Source organism: Rhipicephalus sanguineus, chromosome 3, assembly GCF_013339695.2.
Source record: "Rhipicephalus sanguineus isolate Rsan-2018 chromosome 3, BIME_Rsan_1.4, whole genome shotgun sequence".
NCBI lineage: Eukaryota > Metazoa > Arthropoda > Arachnida > Ixodida > Ixodidae > Rhipicephalus > Rhipicephalus sanguineus.
The window spans coordinates 41,028,905-41,043,679 of NC_051178.1; the positions used below are offsets into that span (position 1 = coordinate 41,028,905).

General features: G+C 45.1%; 1 protein-coding gene across 1 annotated transcript in view; it reads left to right on the forward strand.

The window, feature by feature from the left end:
• LOC119386577 (alkaline phosphatase) overlaps positions 1-12,486 on the forward strand; it is a 78,954-nt gene extending 66,468 nt beyond the window's left edge. The window contains exons 7-8 of the mRNA XM_037653865.2: positions 7,745-7,852; positions 8,842-12,486. Of these exons, the coding sequence (XP_037509793.1) occupies positions 7,745-7,852; positions 8,842-9,122 (389 nt within the window). The 3' untranslated portion in view covers positions 9,123-12,486. The remainder of the gene's footprint in view (positions 1-7,744; positions 7,853-8,841) is intronic.
• The last annotated feature ends 2,289 nt before the right edge of the window (positions 12,487-14,775 follow it).

Here is a 14,775-nt window from a genome sequence, read left to right on the forward strand (position 1 = left end):
GGGCATACTTGACACCCGAAACAACCCAAAAAGGTTTTGGATTTTAATAATTCCCAAGCACAGTAGCGCGCGTGACAGCACTTCATTAAATCAAGGTGGTTCTGTCGTTCCAAAAAAGTTTCGTTCTGACCTTAATACCGACTTCATGTCCGTTATCACTAAGGAAACTGTTGCAAATATTCCTGTGCCGCACGGTTCACACTTTCCTCAAATGCCACCAGTTAGTACCTCGCCAGAAGGAACATGTAAGCTAACTGATAATGGAAAAATATCCATTGCATCTGGGCCTGACAAGATATCTGCCAAAATTCTTAAAGGCACAAAAGTAATATTGTCACGTGGTCGTGACGTTGGAGAAGTCAGCAGTGGGCGGGTTCAAGACGAAACTTCTTTCGCCGAACTTGTGCCCGGTAAACGAGAGCTGGGCGGCCTTCTTTGTTTCTCTTTATTTTTCTATTTCTTTCTCGAAACTCTTTCTCTCTCGTCTCTCTACTTTTGATGTATTTTTTGTCCCTGTTTGTCTCCTTCTCTCTCTCTAGTTCCGCTGCCTGTTTTTTTCTATCTTTGTTTTAAATGCGAACCATTTCTTAGCGAACCTTTGGCACTTTGAGCGTTTCTATCTATCTATCTATCTATCTATCTATCTATCTATCTATCTATCTATCTATCTATCTATCTATCTATCTATCTATCTATCTATCTATCTATCTATCTATCTATCTATCTATCTATCTATCTATCTATCTATCTATCTATCTATCTATCTATCTATCTATCTATCTATCTATCTATCTATCTATCTATCTATCTATCTATCTATCTATCTATCTATCTATCTATCTATCCACCTACGTCTGGGTGCTGTCGTGACCGCATGCTTAACTTCGTGTGCACCAAAATTAGCATCGGAGGGTAGGAGGACTTGACGTCATGATATGATTAACATAAAAATCCTGCCCCGTATGTCGTCAAACCCTTTCTTCCAGACAGGTATGACAGACAGGTTACCACGGGCCGCGGTATACGGGTATGCACCAGAGGTGATTGATAGTTTATATCTACCAAAGAACGGCGACAACATACATTGGTGAAAACCGACACCTGCAGCGGTGACCCGGCGAATGCAAATAAAAATCAGGATCCCAGCAGGAATCGAACTCAAGCATTCTGCTTGATAGTCAGGTATTCTACCACAGAGCCAAGCCAGGTGTGGAAACTGCTTTGAAAAAACACCCTATGCAAGCGTATTGTCGGTGCAACGTCAGTTGTGGTTGTGGTGCTTGCTAATTTTATAAGAAAGCAATCGGTGCTACATATGTATTCCTACGATGCAGGCGTCATGTCAGGTTAACGTCTGTGGTTCCAGTGTTCGCTCCGCTTTTATAGCAGTCTAATAAATATCACATGTGTATTCCAATGATTCAGCAAGCTATATTCAAGTGTCGCTCGACCACGCATGTATACGCTAACGAAAATTACGTATGATAATGACATCATCGCGCCATACAGTTCACTTCGTTTCGATAATACTGACGTATGTGCTCTAAAGTGAGTGCTGACGTTACGTCAGATCCTAAGTTGCCCTATAAATGCCAGTGTTGTCGACGTGCCTGGTAAGCCCACGATGTGCACACAACTACTACACACAAAAAAAAAAAAACACGTCGGTCCACCTCGTAACGATTGACTGAAAGCGAACAAATGCATCATAGAACTCCTCGCTGACTGCTTCGCATGAAACGGATTCCCACAAGGTGTGGGATCTGCCGAATTTTTTTTTCGCCTTTCTTTTCCACCATGTCTCGCTTTCTTTTTCTTTCTCTGCTATGCTTTACAATCGTCCCGCCCTCCTTGCCTCCTCCTCATCCTCACTTCCCTTTGCACCCCTTATTATGCTATACTATGCAGGGCTATGGTATGCTCTGCTAGCGTGCCTGGATAGCCGAGTCGTTAAGATGCTCGCCTTCGGATCGCGGGTACGGGGGTTCGAATCCCGCCGCAAGAAAAAACTTTTTCGCCTAGAATTTCTCTTTCTCTTTCTTTCTACCACGTTCTCTCTCTCTCTCTCTCTCTCTGTACTCGTGCTCCCAACCATCAAATTTATTGCATCCCACGCCGGACAATTCGGCACACATGTTCTAGGAGCGAAGAAGAAGATGATACAACACGGCCGTAGCGGTCCGCTGTCGGGCCCCGCCCGACAAGGGTGTTCGTGGTTTAAATTTTGCTGTTTTCTCACCGCGAGTCGCGCGCATTTTTTGTATACATGAAGGGCCATCTCTTGAGGAATAAGTGAGCTTTGTTTGTTGAGGTTTTACTTTTTTGACACTAGGGTGCAGCACTATGATCAGCACGGGGCCTAGAGCGTACCCACTCGCGCGCGCGGTTCGCTGAGAAGTATGGCCACGTTTTCACCGCGTGCGTTTTACGGCGGTGCTTTTAGCGAAAGCGAGGATGACTTTAGTGAGGAAGAGAATTACGTGCCTCCACCAGACAGTGATGACAGTGATTCGACAGAAGTGAGTGACGAAGACGACGACGGCGGCGGTGGAAACCTGCAGTAATAACCCTGGCCTGCACACAGGGGAATGCTTTGAGCGGTATCATACGTTGCCCAAATATCACTAAAAGAGTTGCCTGCAGAATGCAGGAGCAAAAATAAATATCCTGTGCGTAAGAGGAAGAGGCGAAGATAGCAGCGCGTATCGGTTCAAGATGGTGGTAATTATCGGTCAACACGAAACGGCATAACGAAAAGCTTAACGGCTCCGCTATAAAATCTTCTTTTAGTAAAACCCCCTGCATCATGGGTAAGATGCGCATGTAAAAAGCGCAGCTCGTGTTATCAATTACAGTCTGCGTTGCTACTGGCGCATAGGCAGATTAACTAGTAGAGCTGTTTGCTTGTTGACGCACGTAAATGTGATGGCCCCTTTAAGGCTCCTGCGGCTGCATCACCAAACCAGGGAATATCAAGTTGAACAACCGCCTCGGAGCATTGTCCTATATGGATTAATTTTGGCGACGCGCATATACATGGTCTTGGCCACATGATCAGCCTAAGATCAGCCTAAGAAAAACGCTATCGTTCAGCAACTACGTTTTCTTTAGCGGTGATGGCAGCGTACAAAGTTGACTACGGTCAATTTCGACAGTATCAACTCATGGCGGGCACGATGGCTCGTGTGCTATAATAATCTGCGATGGTATATCGGAGGCCACTAATGCAGCGGAAAAATTCTACTAATACAACTGCTTTGCGTATTCTGCGTACGCGTACAGGTGAAACGTACTTGTGAACAAAGCTTATGAACAGATTGAGTAGCATATTATTTAGTTTATTCGGAGACGGCCGTGCCCTAGAAGCGGCGTCACGCGTCGCCTTCTCACTGCGAGTGCACAGCTCATGCCGGAGATACCGTCGCGCGCACATCCGGGGAACGTAAATAGGAGAGCCGGATGTGATCCTCGGCGCACTATTCTCGTTGCATTTTGTTACTATTACAATGATTAACGCCACGTACCACATGGCACGGCCACAATCACGTTCTTCGGTGAAGCACGGCTCTGACTTCCGACACATCGTAATTACGTTTTGACGGACGACTGCCAAACCGTCCCGCCCGCACTGTGCATGAATGCGGCTTCTCTGTAGTCAATGCAGGGACTTTGAAGAGCCGCGCAGTAGTCTGTGCGTTTGAAAAAGACAAACCCTGACAGTCAGTGCTAGTAGAGGTCGAGAAGCACGATGTCAGAGCACAAGATGGCGTTCATTACTATGTGTATGTGGAAATGACTAAGCATAGAAAATGAACACCAACTAGACAACCTCTAAAAAAGGTGAACCTTTGAATATCAAGAAGGCTGTCCAGCCGCAAGACGTACCAGCTTTGTAAGGTACCTCATATTCATAAGGTACCGCACTTGGGCTTAAGACACACATGTCACGCATTACGGCACGTTCTCAATTTAAGCTACACCGACGACCTTTCTTCGTCATCTTTTTTGTCTATTTATTTCCAAGATCAGCCCTGCATGCAATTGTCAGGCATCGTCAATTTGGCTTATGCTGGGGCCCTTTTTAACAGCAGGCCTCATAAATCGCGTAAACTTATCACACATCTACTTACTTACCCACTAGATGACGCAGACTCTTTCTTAACCCCGAAACAAAGCAAAGCAATACTAAATAAGAAATGCTCCGCAGAACCTACCTCGCGGTAAATCCATTTGCCAGCCTATCTCGCGTCAAGATACTGTATCGAATTCAAGGACCACTGAACTGCGTCATGCATGAGTGGTGTGTTGGTTCCTCGGCGACTTGTCCGTGACCAAAAATTCGAGAGAGACGCAAATAGCATAAATAATAAAAATCTTCGAGTTCGAGTGAGAATCGAACCCAGACCATCTGCGCGGCAAGCAGGTGTTCTACCACAGAGCCATGCTATTGACGACAACTGCTTCAGAAAAAGAAAACACTGTACGAATGTCATGTAGTGGAAGGAGTCTCCTTAACGCATGTAGTATTGCGTGGCAGAAGCGTAGAATCGTGCCAGGCGCCAAAACATGTCAATCCGCCTTTTGCACGGCGCCCCTGCGCATGCGCTCTCCCCTCGCGGAAAAGTCGCGTAACTTCTCATCATCTCGGAAGCTTTGCTTCTGGCAATAGCGGTTGTCCTGGCCCCGACCAAACGGCAGAGGGCAGCGCAGGAAAATGAAAGCGGCGGATTGCGCAACGAGTGGATGTTTTAAAGTCCCACCCATTACAAAGCACTCGGACATATTTAATCATCGTCTGCTGCAAAAGCATCAACAAAGGGAGTGTCACTCGTCCCGTTAATTGGGAGGCAATCGCAAGTAAATTCCAAGGGCTGAGGCATCGGTCCCCTGAAACGCACCAAGAAAGCGCGGACAATTTAGAGTAGGTGTCAAAACATGTCAATCCGCCTTTGGCACCGCGCCCCTGCGCATGCACTCTCCCCTAGCGGAAAAGTCTCTAACTTGCATGCTCAGGTAAAAGGGCAACAAGTGAAAACCAATGCAGCCAGACCTTAACAAGGATTAACAAGCAGCAGACGAAAAAACAACGACCAACCAACAATCCAATGTCGTGGCGCAGGCGCTCTTACAGCGATAACATTTCATGGGAGTGAATAGATGGAAATTAGACGATGACCAACAAAAAACACGGTAAAAGTAATGAATTACCTGAAACATCTGAGATATTCAATTTCAGCTTCGGGTAGCAAAATAGATGGCTTGCTGAAGCAACTGTCACCTGCTTCCCTGATAAAAAACGCTTTCACGATTTCACGTTCTGTTTTGCCATTTGCCTTTTTTAAAGGGACACTAAAGATAAAAAATGGATCGGTTTAGATCGATAATTTGTATTCTCATAACTCTAACGTCATTGATCTCGCCGTCATTAATCAAGTAGAAATCAAGTTCGAGATTTCATTTTTAAATTTCGCGCCGAAACCTTCTCGCGTGTCGTCGCGGATTTCATAATGGATTTATCGTATTTTGGCACCATTGTCTCAACAAAATTTCCCCAAACTTGGTATGTTAGTTCATAGCCCTCTCAGAAGACAACGTACTTCATGTTTACCGATTAGGAACTACGTAGTGCCTAGTAGGCGCCGTCAAAACACCTGACGCCACGGCGAATGGTGCGGAAACTTCAAGATGGCGTCGCCACCCACATTTTCTTTTTGGGCGTTTTCTCGCTTACAAAGCGCCTTCTCGCCGCAAGCGTTGTGTTTTTCGTAAGTGTGCCTTTAAAAACTCCGTGTTCTCAAGAACGGGCACACAGCCGCACCGTTTGCAGTGTTGTGCTAGATCCCGTTTTGTTGCGCCCATTCAAATTGTGATTCTTTGCTCTCTCATTGAAACACTTTCCAGTCTGCCCTAAATATTAAAGGTGTGTGCGGTGATGTGCGCTTCAAAAATGGACGGTTGATGCAATAGATGTGTCAGTTCAGCGCTCGTCCAGTGTACTTTGTTCCTTCGTCCTCGTCCTTTTTTGCGCTGTGTCTGCCCAGCTAAGCGTGTACCAAGTCGATCAAATTAACGTCTTGCTAATCCTACCGCCCATGAGATCACCATGACGTCTATTTTATTGTCGCAGTGTTCAACGCCTTCAGGGTTCAGCTAACGCCTTCGTAATTTCGCCACTTTCAAAATCCACTCTCCGGCAGCTAGAATCCTTGAGTTATCTCCTCCGCCTGATCGCCTCATCACCCTCCTTTGGGTCCCTGCGCACAGTGGACACCCAGGCAACACGGCCGCTCACACCCAAGCCCTACCACTCGTCAACCGGGCTCAAAGCGACCTGCCTTCGCTTCGCGGTGCCAGGGATCGACTCCTCAGCTACCACGACATCGCACTCTTACCGAAATTCCCGCCTAACGTATCCCCCACCACATAAATCTCTCTCCAGAAGTGACCAGGTTTTGTGGCGTAGACTTCAAACTGCCACAGTCACGACTCCTTTCCTTCTCTCCCTTATTACGCATGGCGAAACTTCTCCTCATTGCAACTTGTGCCCGAGCACTAGAGTCGACTTCAATCACGTTTTTGTGAATTGTCCAAACAAACCCAAGCCCCCGTGGCAAGGGTTGGAACACCAGGAGCAATGGGAGGCTGCTCTGCACAGCTCGCAACCGGAGTTACAGCTCCGGACAGTGGGCTGGGCCAGAGGGGTCGCCGAAGCGCAGAAGTGTCCGGCCACCTAGAGCGGCCCGAGGGCCCATCGTCGTCCTGCTTCCGCCCCCCCCCCCCTCACATGATTCCTTCACGAATCAATAAAATTGTTTACCTACCTACCTACCTGCCAACCTACCTACCTACCTACCTACCTGCCATACCGTATTGGAATATACTTCCTGACAGCATCGTCAATGAGATAAATTGTGTAAAATTTAAACAGTTGTCAGCAGCCCCAGTAGTAGCCCTCTGCGCCTTTATCGGAGTTCTCATTTTCATGTGTTTACTGTTTTTTGTTCTTCTCTTTCTTTCTCATTTTCATATGTTTGCTGTTTTTTTTTGTTCTAAGCAGCACTTATGTGTTCAGCCTTGTTACGCGTTGTTACCATTTGTTACCCCCCCCCCCTTATGTAAAGACACATGAATTAGAGGGTCAATAAGTAAGGATGATGACAATCATATCGCGGATTTGGTAAGAAAATTCTGTTAACCTCTCTACATTAAGGAAGTACAGAGAATAACGTTTGATATAGCTCAAGAGAACACCAGTATAAAAGCGAATGGAATGACCGAGAATAATCAATTTCAGCGTTTCCATTTCCCAATAAGATAGATAGATAGATAGATAGATAGATAGATAGATAGATAGATAGATAGATAGATAGATAGATAGATAGATAGATAGATAGATAGATAGATAGATAGATAGATAGATAGATAGATAGATAGATAGATAGATAGATAGATATCTGAGACAGACAGAGATATATATCTTATACATGCAGATAGACACAGATAGGTAGATATCTTCGACAGACAGATAGACATAGATAGGTAGAAATAAAGAGACAGTCAAAGTGCATCTGCTAACTTCGAATTTAATATTCAAAACAATTTTTCGTGTGTTCCACTGCAAGGCTTACAATTCCGTCGTTTCTTTACCACCGCACCGCCCTCTGCACTAATTTTGTGGTATTTTCATTCCCGCATATAGCAATTTATCGCACTGTTAATATAAATAATCATTCTATGCCTGCAGGTATTGCCGGATATTCAGACGTCGACCAATTGCCATTCACTGTTCTCACCTACGGAAACGGCCCTGGCTTTAAAGCTCCCAGTGAGAACTTCACAAACGAGCAAGTTGGTACGGAGGTTTTCTTGAAGTTTGTTTCTCTTTATGCGACGGCACCTCTTTCTGCTTACCAATAAGTATAATCATATTGCTAAGACGAATTTATGAGCCCCTGCGCACTTATCTAAACATTCCTGCGATGGACAAGATCTTACAAATCACGTACTGAACTTTCAATAAGCTAAAAAGTTGGAGTTGATCTGCACACTTCAGTCTATTTTTTTTAATAGCTGTCGTCCCCGCGATAAGCATGTGCATGAAAAGGTATTGTGGTTTTCCTGACGTGCGCGCGTGTTTTAGGATGTTGTGTCTGCAACTTGCACCTTTAAAACGTGCAGTGAAAACTTGTGCACGTTTAAGGTCGAAGTGCAGACGAGCTGCTCTTGTTGTGGGCTAACCCTCTAAAGAAATAAAAAAAAGGAACATCTTTGAGATCCTTCAAGTAGAATCGCTACACACTACATGGGATAAGAAGAAGCGGAAATGTGAGCGGTACGGCAGGTACATCGAGCACACAGCGTCATTGTCGCGTGCTATCGTAATATGTGTAGTCATAGCAGTAACAGTGATGACAACCAAATACAACCGCGTTAGCAAATATTGTACAGAAGGTAATAAAAAATAAGAGTAAATAGAAGATGATTACCACATGTGATGACAAGCATGATATTTTACCACTTCATTGCTACATCAACTTCGTGCGAAAATTATTTAGTCATCATTGTTAATATGTAGTGCACCACCCATCGAAGGAATCTATCTGCAGTATAATAGTTCTTGCAGTTATGAAGGCCAGCCTGTTGTCGCGAAATGCTTATGTCGCTTGTGCCAATTTTTCCGCTATATTGCGCTATTGTTTCGCGATAATTTATAGACATTTCGTGGCCTTCAGAGGGCTAAATGAATATTCGTGAGTGAAGGGACTGGATTAATAGGAGAAACTAGAAGAACAGTTTTCAAAGGAAACTGACAAGTAAGTCTGATGTTCTTGCGCGGTGCAGCGAAACCCGACTACGTGCAGCGGTCGGCCTTCCCGCTCACGGAGGAGACCCACGGCGGAGAAGACGTGGCCGTGTACGCCACGGGGCCCTGGGCGCACCTCTACACTGGCGTCCACGACCAGTCGTACATTCCGCACGTGATGGCCTACGCTGCCTGCGTCGGGGACTTTACGGGAGACAAGTGTGCTACACCCGACGACACGGCGGGCGCCGCCTCGATCCCAGCAGCTCAGCTGGCCGCCGTAATAGCCTCGGCTCTCACAGCTCTCTTGCTGCGGTGACCCGACTAAGGACTGTCGCCGAGATCCTGGCGACGTTTCTTTTTGCCCTGTTCACCGGCATGTCTTTCCGCCTTCGGCGGCCACTCCGTCTAAATATGGGCCGCCAGAAGGGAACGAAAAAGGGACAGTTACGCTGCGCACCTTTTAAGCGGTATTACGGGACCGAGTAATTGGAATCACGATTGATTACTACAGAATTTTTATAGCACATTACTGAACTAGTAGAGTCACGGTGAAAGTGAGAACCGCGAAGGCCGTGAGACGTGTATGGCGTTCCGAAAGGTCGTTTGCCAACTATTACGGCGAGTGTCAAAGGCAAGAAAAAATTCTGGTGGCCTGTAATGTGCCACATATTACAGCTTTGAAGACTTCATCATGCATTGATCGTTTTAAATATGACTGATAAGGACAGGGCGCGAGTTGTTCCGTCAATGTTTTTGGTGCCTAGCTTTAAAAAAAAATTAAAGTTAACGCCTAGGAACTTCCGGAGGATTTTCTCTCGTTAGAGCGCTTTCGTTATTCCGGACGTCTTCCAACCATATTGATCAGCAACACGACTGGCTAGCGCTAGCTTTCAGGAGCGTTTCGTATGAGTAGCGTGTTCAAGTTTCTTGCATTTGGAAAACGTATGCACACATGCTACTTGTTACACGGAGACTCTAGTTGTCTCGGGTAGGATGCAACGCAAAAATGGTTAAAAACGACACCCGTAACGCGAAGCAGTTCCGTTCGGCACGCGTAGCAAGTACGCACAATGGCCGATAGCTCAGACCGTACATGTGTACGGTCTGAGCTATCGACCTCAGTGACTTTTGGTGAAGTAGGCTTCAGAATGTGCATTTTCCCACTGTTGCTTCCACGAGCAATGCAGCATGAATTTTATGTGAAAAAGAACAATTGTGCGAATTGTGCATCTGGACAACTTCTAGAGAATGGTGCGTTATCTGGATGTAAAAAAGGTGTGCAGTATTGACTCACGTGATCTAGTCGTGCTTTCGCAGTGCTCACGAAGACGTTCGTATTCCTACAATCCCACCAACAGAAGTGACGCAGATTGTCACGGCTTCTTTGACAGCGTAGTGTGTGGTGCTGTTCGCGAAAATACTTAGAACGCGTGCCCGAGTTTTGTTTGCGGTATGGGGCTTGTTATCAACGTGAACGATGTGCGACGCGTTGTTGTTGGCCTCTAGTTTCTCTTTGCCGCAGACGAAGATTGTGCCGGCTGTGAGAAATTAATCTCAACGTGTATATTTTCTTCCAATATTTGTCAGTGCTGTTCAGTGTACCTTGTGCGAGTGAAGCTGTGGAGAGCTGCGTGACTGATAAAGCTGGACTGTGTGGTTTTGGGCAGTGTAAGTTGTTTGTCGTATTCAGAGGGTGATGAAGCTTGATACTTTGCTTGCCCACGCGTGTTCGGGTGCCGTTGAATGCATAGAAGCTCACGCTGAAACTGCGTGCACCTTTCTAATGCGCCTCTTTTCTCATAGTGCGGCGGTGTTATAACTAGATCTACGATTAACATTTTATTGCAGGCATATGTTCTTTTCTTCACCGTGGTCCTTCATGCAGACGGCATGCAACATAAATTCCCTGTACTTATACAACATGAAATGTTTAGGGATGTCATGGAGTCCACCATTTTTATTTCATTATTCTTAATTCAATCATATCCATGCTCTAAAAATTATTACTTTTGCCAGCTAACCAAGACTATTATTAAGGAAAATGTAGTTTAAAGGTGGAGCCCGATATACGGGCGTTTTGGTCAGTATTTTGTTCATCGTAATAGTTTCAATTTCGCCAAGAATTGGACGTTTTGTTGTATATTGGTACAGTAACTGAGAGTACATTCGTTCACTAGCGAAATGTGTCATACACTTAGAAAAATATTTATTCATTAGCTATCAAGAGAAATTAATTATACTTAAGAAGCATTTTCTATCGAATATGCTCTTTGTACTTCCTTTGGTGTGAGTATAAAGATTTATATAGATGACACACTAGCAAATATTATGTTGTGTGACTGTTTAAATTTGCATATTTCTTGGTTACTAAGCTCTACGTTCTCGCAGCTATGGCCAGTGAGAAGTACTTTGTATGGCGGCCCTCACATTGATTGCATGAACAGCGCGGAAGGGACACAAGGACAAGGGACTGGCGCTGTCGGCGTCCGTCCTTCTCAGTCTCTTGTTTGTGTCCCTTTCGCGACGTTTATGAAATCATGGAATACCAACTAGCCTGGTCAGACACCCTGCTTCACACTGAGGCACTATATAGTTTAAGGAAGTCTCTTTAAGATCCGCATATTCAAAAGTATTACATTGCTGGAGTGCACCAACTTGCATGTATTTGCAGCTAAATATCGTATACGAGTAAGAATGAAGCACACCATCATGCTTAAGCGGTCGTTCGTGTACTTCGCGTCATTGCCAACACGCAATGCACGCCTAAGCTGGGAAACTCTGCCATAAAATTTTCCATCAGCCCAACACGTAAGCCCATAGAGTGTGTTGATATGAACACTAGTCTCGTGTATGGGGCTTTCTTACAGACGCGTGAATATTGAAATGAGCACTAGTTAATGTGAAACTGCACATCTGATTTCTCAACGCTGATTAAACATCAACTGTTTTATTATTAGTAATGCAGAATACCGATTTGCTAGTCATCACAAGATTGTAGAAGAACGGCTAGGAGGGTGTTTCTGGACGAATTGTTTTTTCAGACGGTCACGGATTGTAAAACGCTGTGGTGTTTAGTATACCGAAACTCTATAGCCCCTGGAAGAGCCACTAAGGCTGGGTTCAAAATATGTAGAACAAATTTCGCGCTTTTGACGTTTTGTTCAACTAAGTTGTGGCGTCAGGTCGTCTGGCGCGTCTAGACCACATCACAGCTCAAATATTGTAACTACATGTAAATAGGCATGACGGGCATTGTCAGATGTGTGCTCTTTCCTGCATCTGCCCAGCAACGCTTCTGCAACTGCCAGACCCGTTGTGCTTACTCAGCAATGCGGTGCATACGTGCAGGCTGCGTTGAGTAAGGGCGGATTCACAGCAGCATGCCTCCGAACACGCATCAAAGTGCGCTAATGATTGAACAAAATATTTTTCTTTAGTTTCATGTTTATCTATTCTAGCTTAGAGAGTTTTGTCTTTTTTAAGTTCAGCCGTTACTGGTAAGTTATAAGCAATAAATATTACTTTGCCGATTTCCCACCACGCTTCTTTCCATGCGCTATGATTGCCGACTACAGCTTTGCAAATGACAGATACAAAGAAAGCGATGCAAAAGAAACATTGTGATAAATTTTGTGTGCAAACAACATTGTTGCGTCTGGAATAAAAGAGTTTTTATACGAGGTCTGCCTTGTTGAATACTTAAGTTTGTCTGGATGGGAACTTCAAGAGAACTGCAAGGCCTCAGAGAAATAAACCTCGGCAAGCAGAGCCGTTGGACGTTTGTATACGGTTATGCCAATACAAGATTGGTGATTAACTATTTGGGTAATGGTAAACATTCGTTTGCAGAAGGCTTTTAACTGTCCACTTGGTGAATAGTGCAGTGTATGAATGAATGTATTAATTAATGAATGTATACAGTGCTTATTAACACCATTCCATTACTCCCTGAAGCACACCAGTTGCCTCTACGGCTACAAGTTGACCAGAGATCGTTACACCATATCGAGCATATGCACCGAGCCCTTAATGGCGAAGAACTTGGTAATAGGCCGAACCGGTGCCTGCTGTCTCGCATGGGGAAAATGGCAGCTTTGTTTATTGGCATTACTGGCAATTCTGACAAAACCACTTTTGTGACAACATCAAAAGGGGCACAGCAAGTGCACGTTCCTCATTCATCTGTCAATTCCAGAAATACGCAAAAAGTGTGACCAACCTCTTTCGGCACTATTCCAATTATTCCGGTCGCACTTATTTGAAGAATTTGGAGATTGCAGACGCACCTGTACGCAGCGATGGCCTAGGTGATTCTGCAGCTTTCTTTTCTCCTTTTGACAGACATCAGGCGGTTGATTAAAATACCTTACCCTTCATGATCGGTGACTAGCAGCGATTGGTGTCGGCCTTAAGTATGTGCAAGAAGGGTTCCTACATCAAAGGTCGTCATTTTTACAAACTCTCGTGGTGTCCTTAGTAGACTCGCTCGAATAGAGGCCGACAGCCCTATCTTTGCAGTATTATAGAATGCGCCGACAAAATTCTCTGACGTGGGGTGCCCCTAGCTGCCCAGTGGATACCTTCGCCCCTAGGCATTGCTGGAAATGAAGACGTTGATCCCCTCGCTTCATCTTGTAAACATGATGATTGTGACTGCCCGGAAATTTCGTCTATGATGGACAACGCTCGTCTGCCTATACGCCCACACCTCCTGAAACAGTACCCAGACCAGCTTAACGCGAACGCATTGTTCCCTCCTCGTGTTTGTCGTCGAGGCTTGCCTCGTCGTTCCAGAGCACTGTTTACAAACTAAGAGTCGGATCTGTATTGGTGCGCGAACACTTATACCGCCAGGGGAGTGTGGACAGCCAGTTGTGTGCAGTTTGTGGCTCCTGTGAGACGCTTGAGCATCTTCTATTGCCCTGCCCTGCATTTGTTACGCAGCGGGCTTTGCTGATTAAGGAATATAATCACTTCAGCGCCGGTGGCTGCGTTTATGTACACAACTTGTTTATGCTAGTTGTGTCAACTACGGTCAAAAGAGAGCAAGATATAATGCTTATTAGACGAATTGAACCTTCTGCATAGGCAATACGTCTTGACTACACCTCAGTGTGCTGCGTATGACTGTAGCCAATCACTCTGGTGGAGGCACTTCGATGTTCGACGTTCCAGAACCAATGTCAACAGTATTATTTTCTTTTCTTGAAAGGAACGCAACCAAAAACTGATTTCACACACGTTCGGAGCCTATGATTTATTTATTTTTATGTTAAAATGGAACATGGCTGACTGCAGAATAATGAACCATTTATAAAATGCAAATTACAATTAATTAGTGAAACTCGCGCTAAACAACACATTACTTCATTTTCTTTCTTGGAATGTAATACTGAGTGCCGCTCCCCTAATCACCTGAATGTGGGCGCTAGTTCTGATGATAATGGCAAACAAAGATGCCTGATGTTGCATTCAAAGGACTGTTTACTTTCGGTCTTTACACCCAGAGAGCCGGGGAGAAATGGCAGGCCGCTGTGAGAAGTAGGTCATCGCTTCATGTTGATTTTCACTTTTGCATCTATTGCGGAGTTCGTTTTCTTTCGGACTCGACTAGGCCCCCTCTAGCGGAGAACCGTGCACACGCCTATGCTGTGTACTGTGTGACTTCAGTGCACGTTAAATGTGCCCAGTGGGTTAAAATTGTCGGGAGGCGTCTGCTACGGCGTCTTTCCTAGTCCGAATAGCATTGGGGCATTAAACCGCACAAAGCAACGAACCAGCAAAAACGCCCCTGTATCTAGATTTTGAGGGCGGTACAGAAAGTGACATAAAAATTTGTTTAGGGTTGGTGTATCTCACACCTACCCTAAACAAATTGTCACTTTCTGCATCAACCATGTCCTATGGAAACCGCCCACCTGCTTGGACCTAAGTGTCTGCAGTATGTACTAATTAAAAATAAATAAATA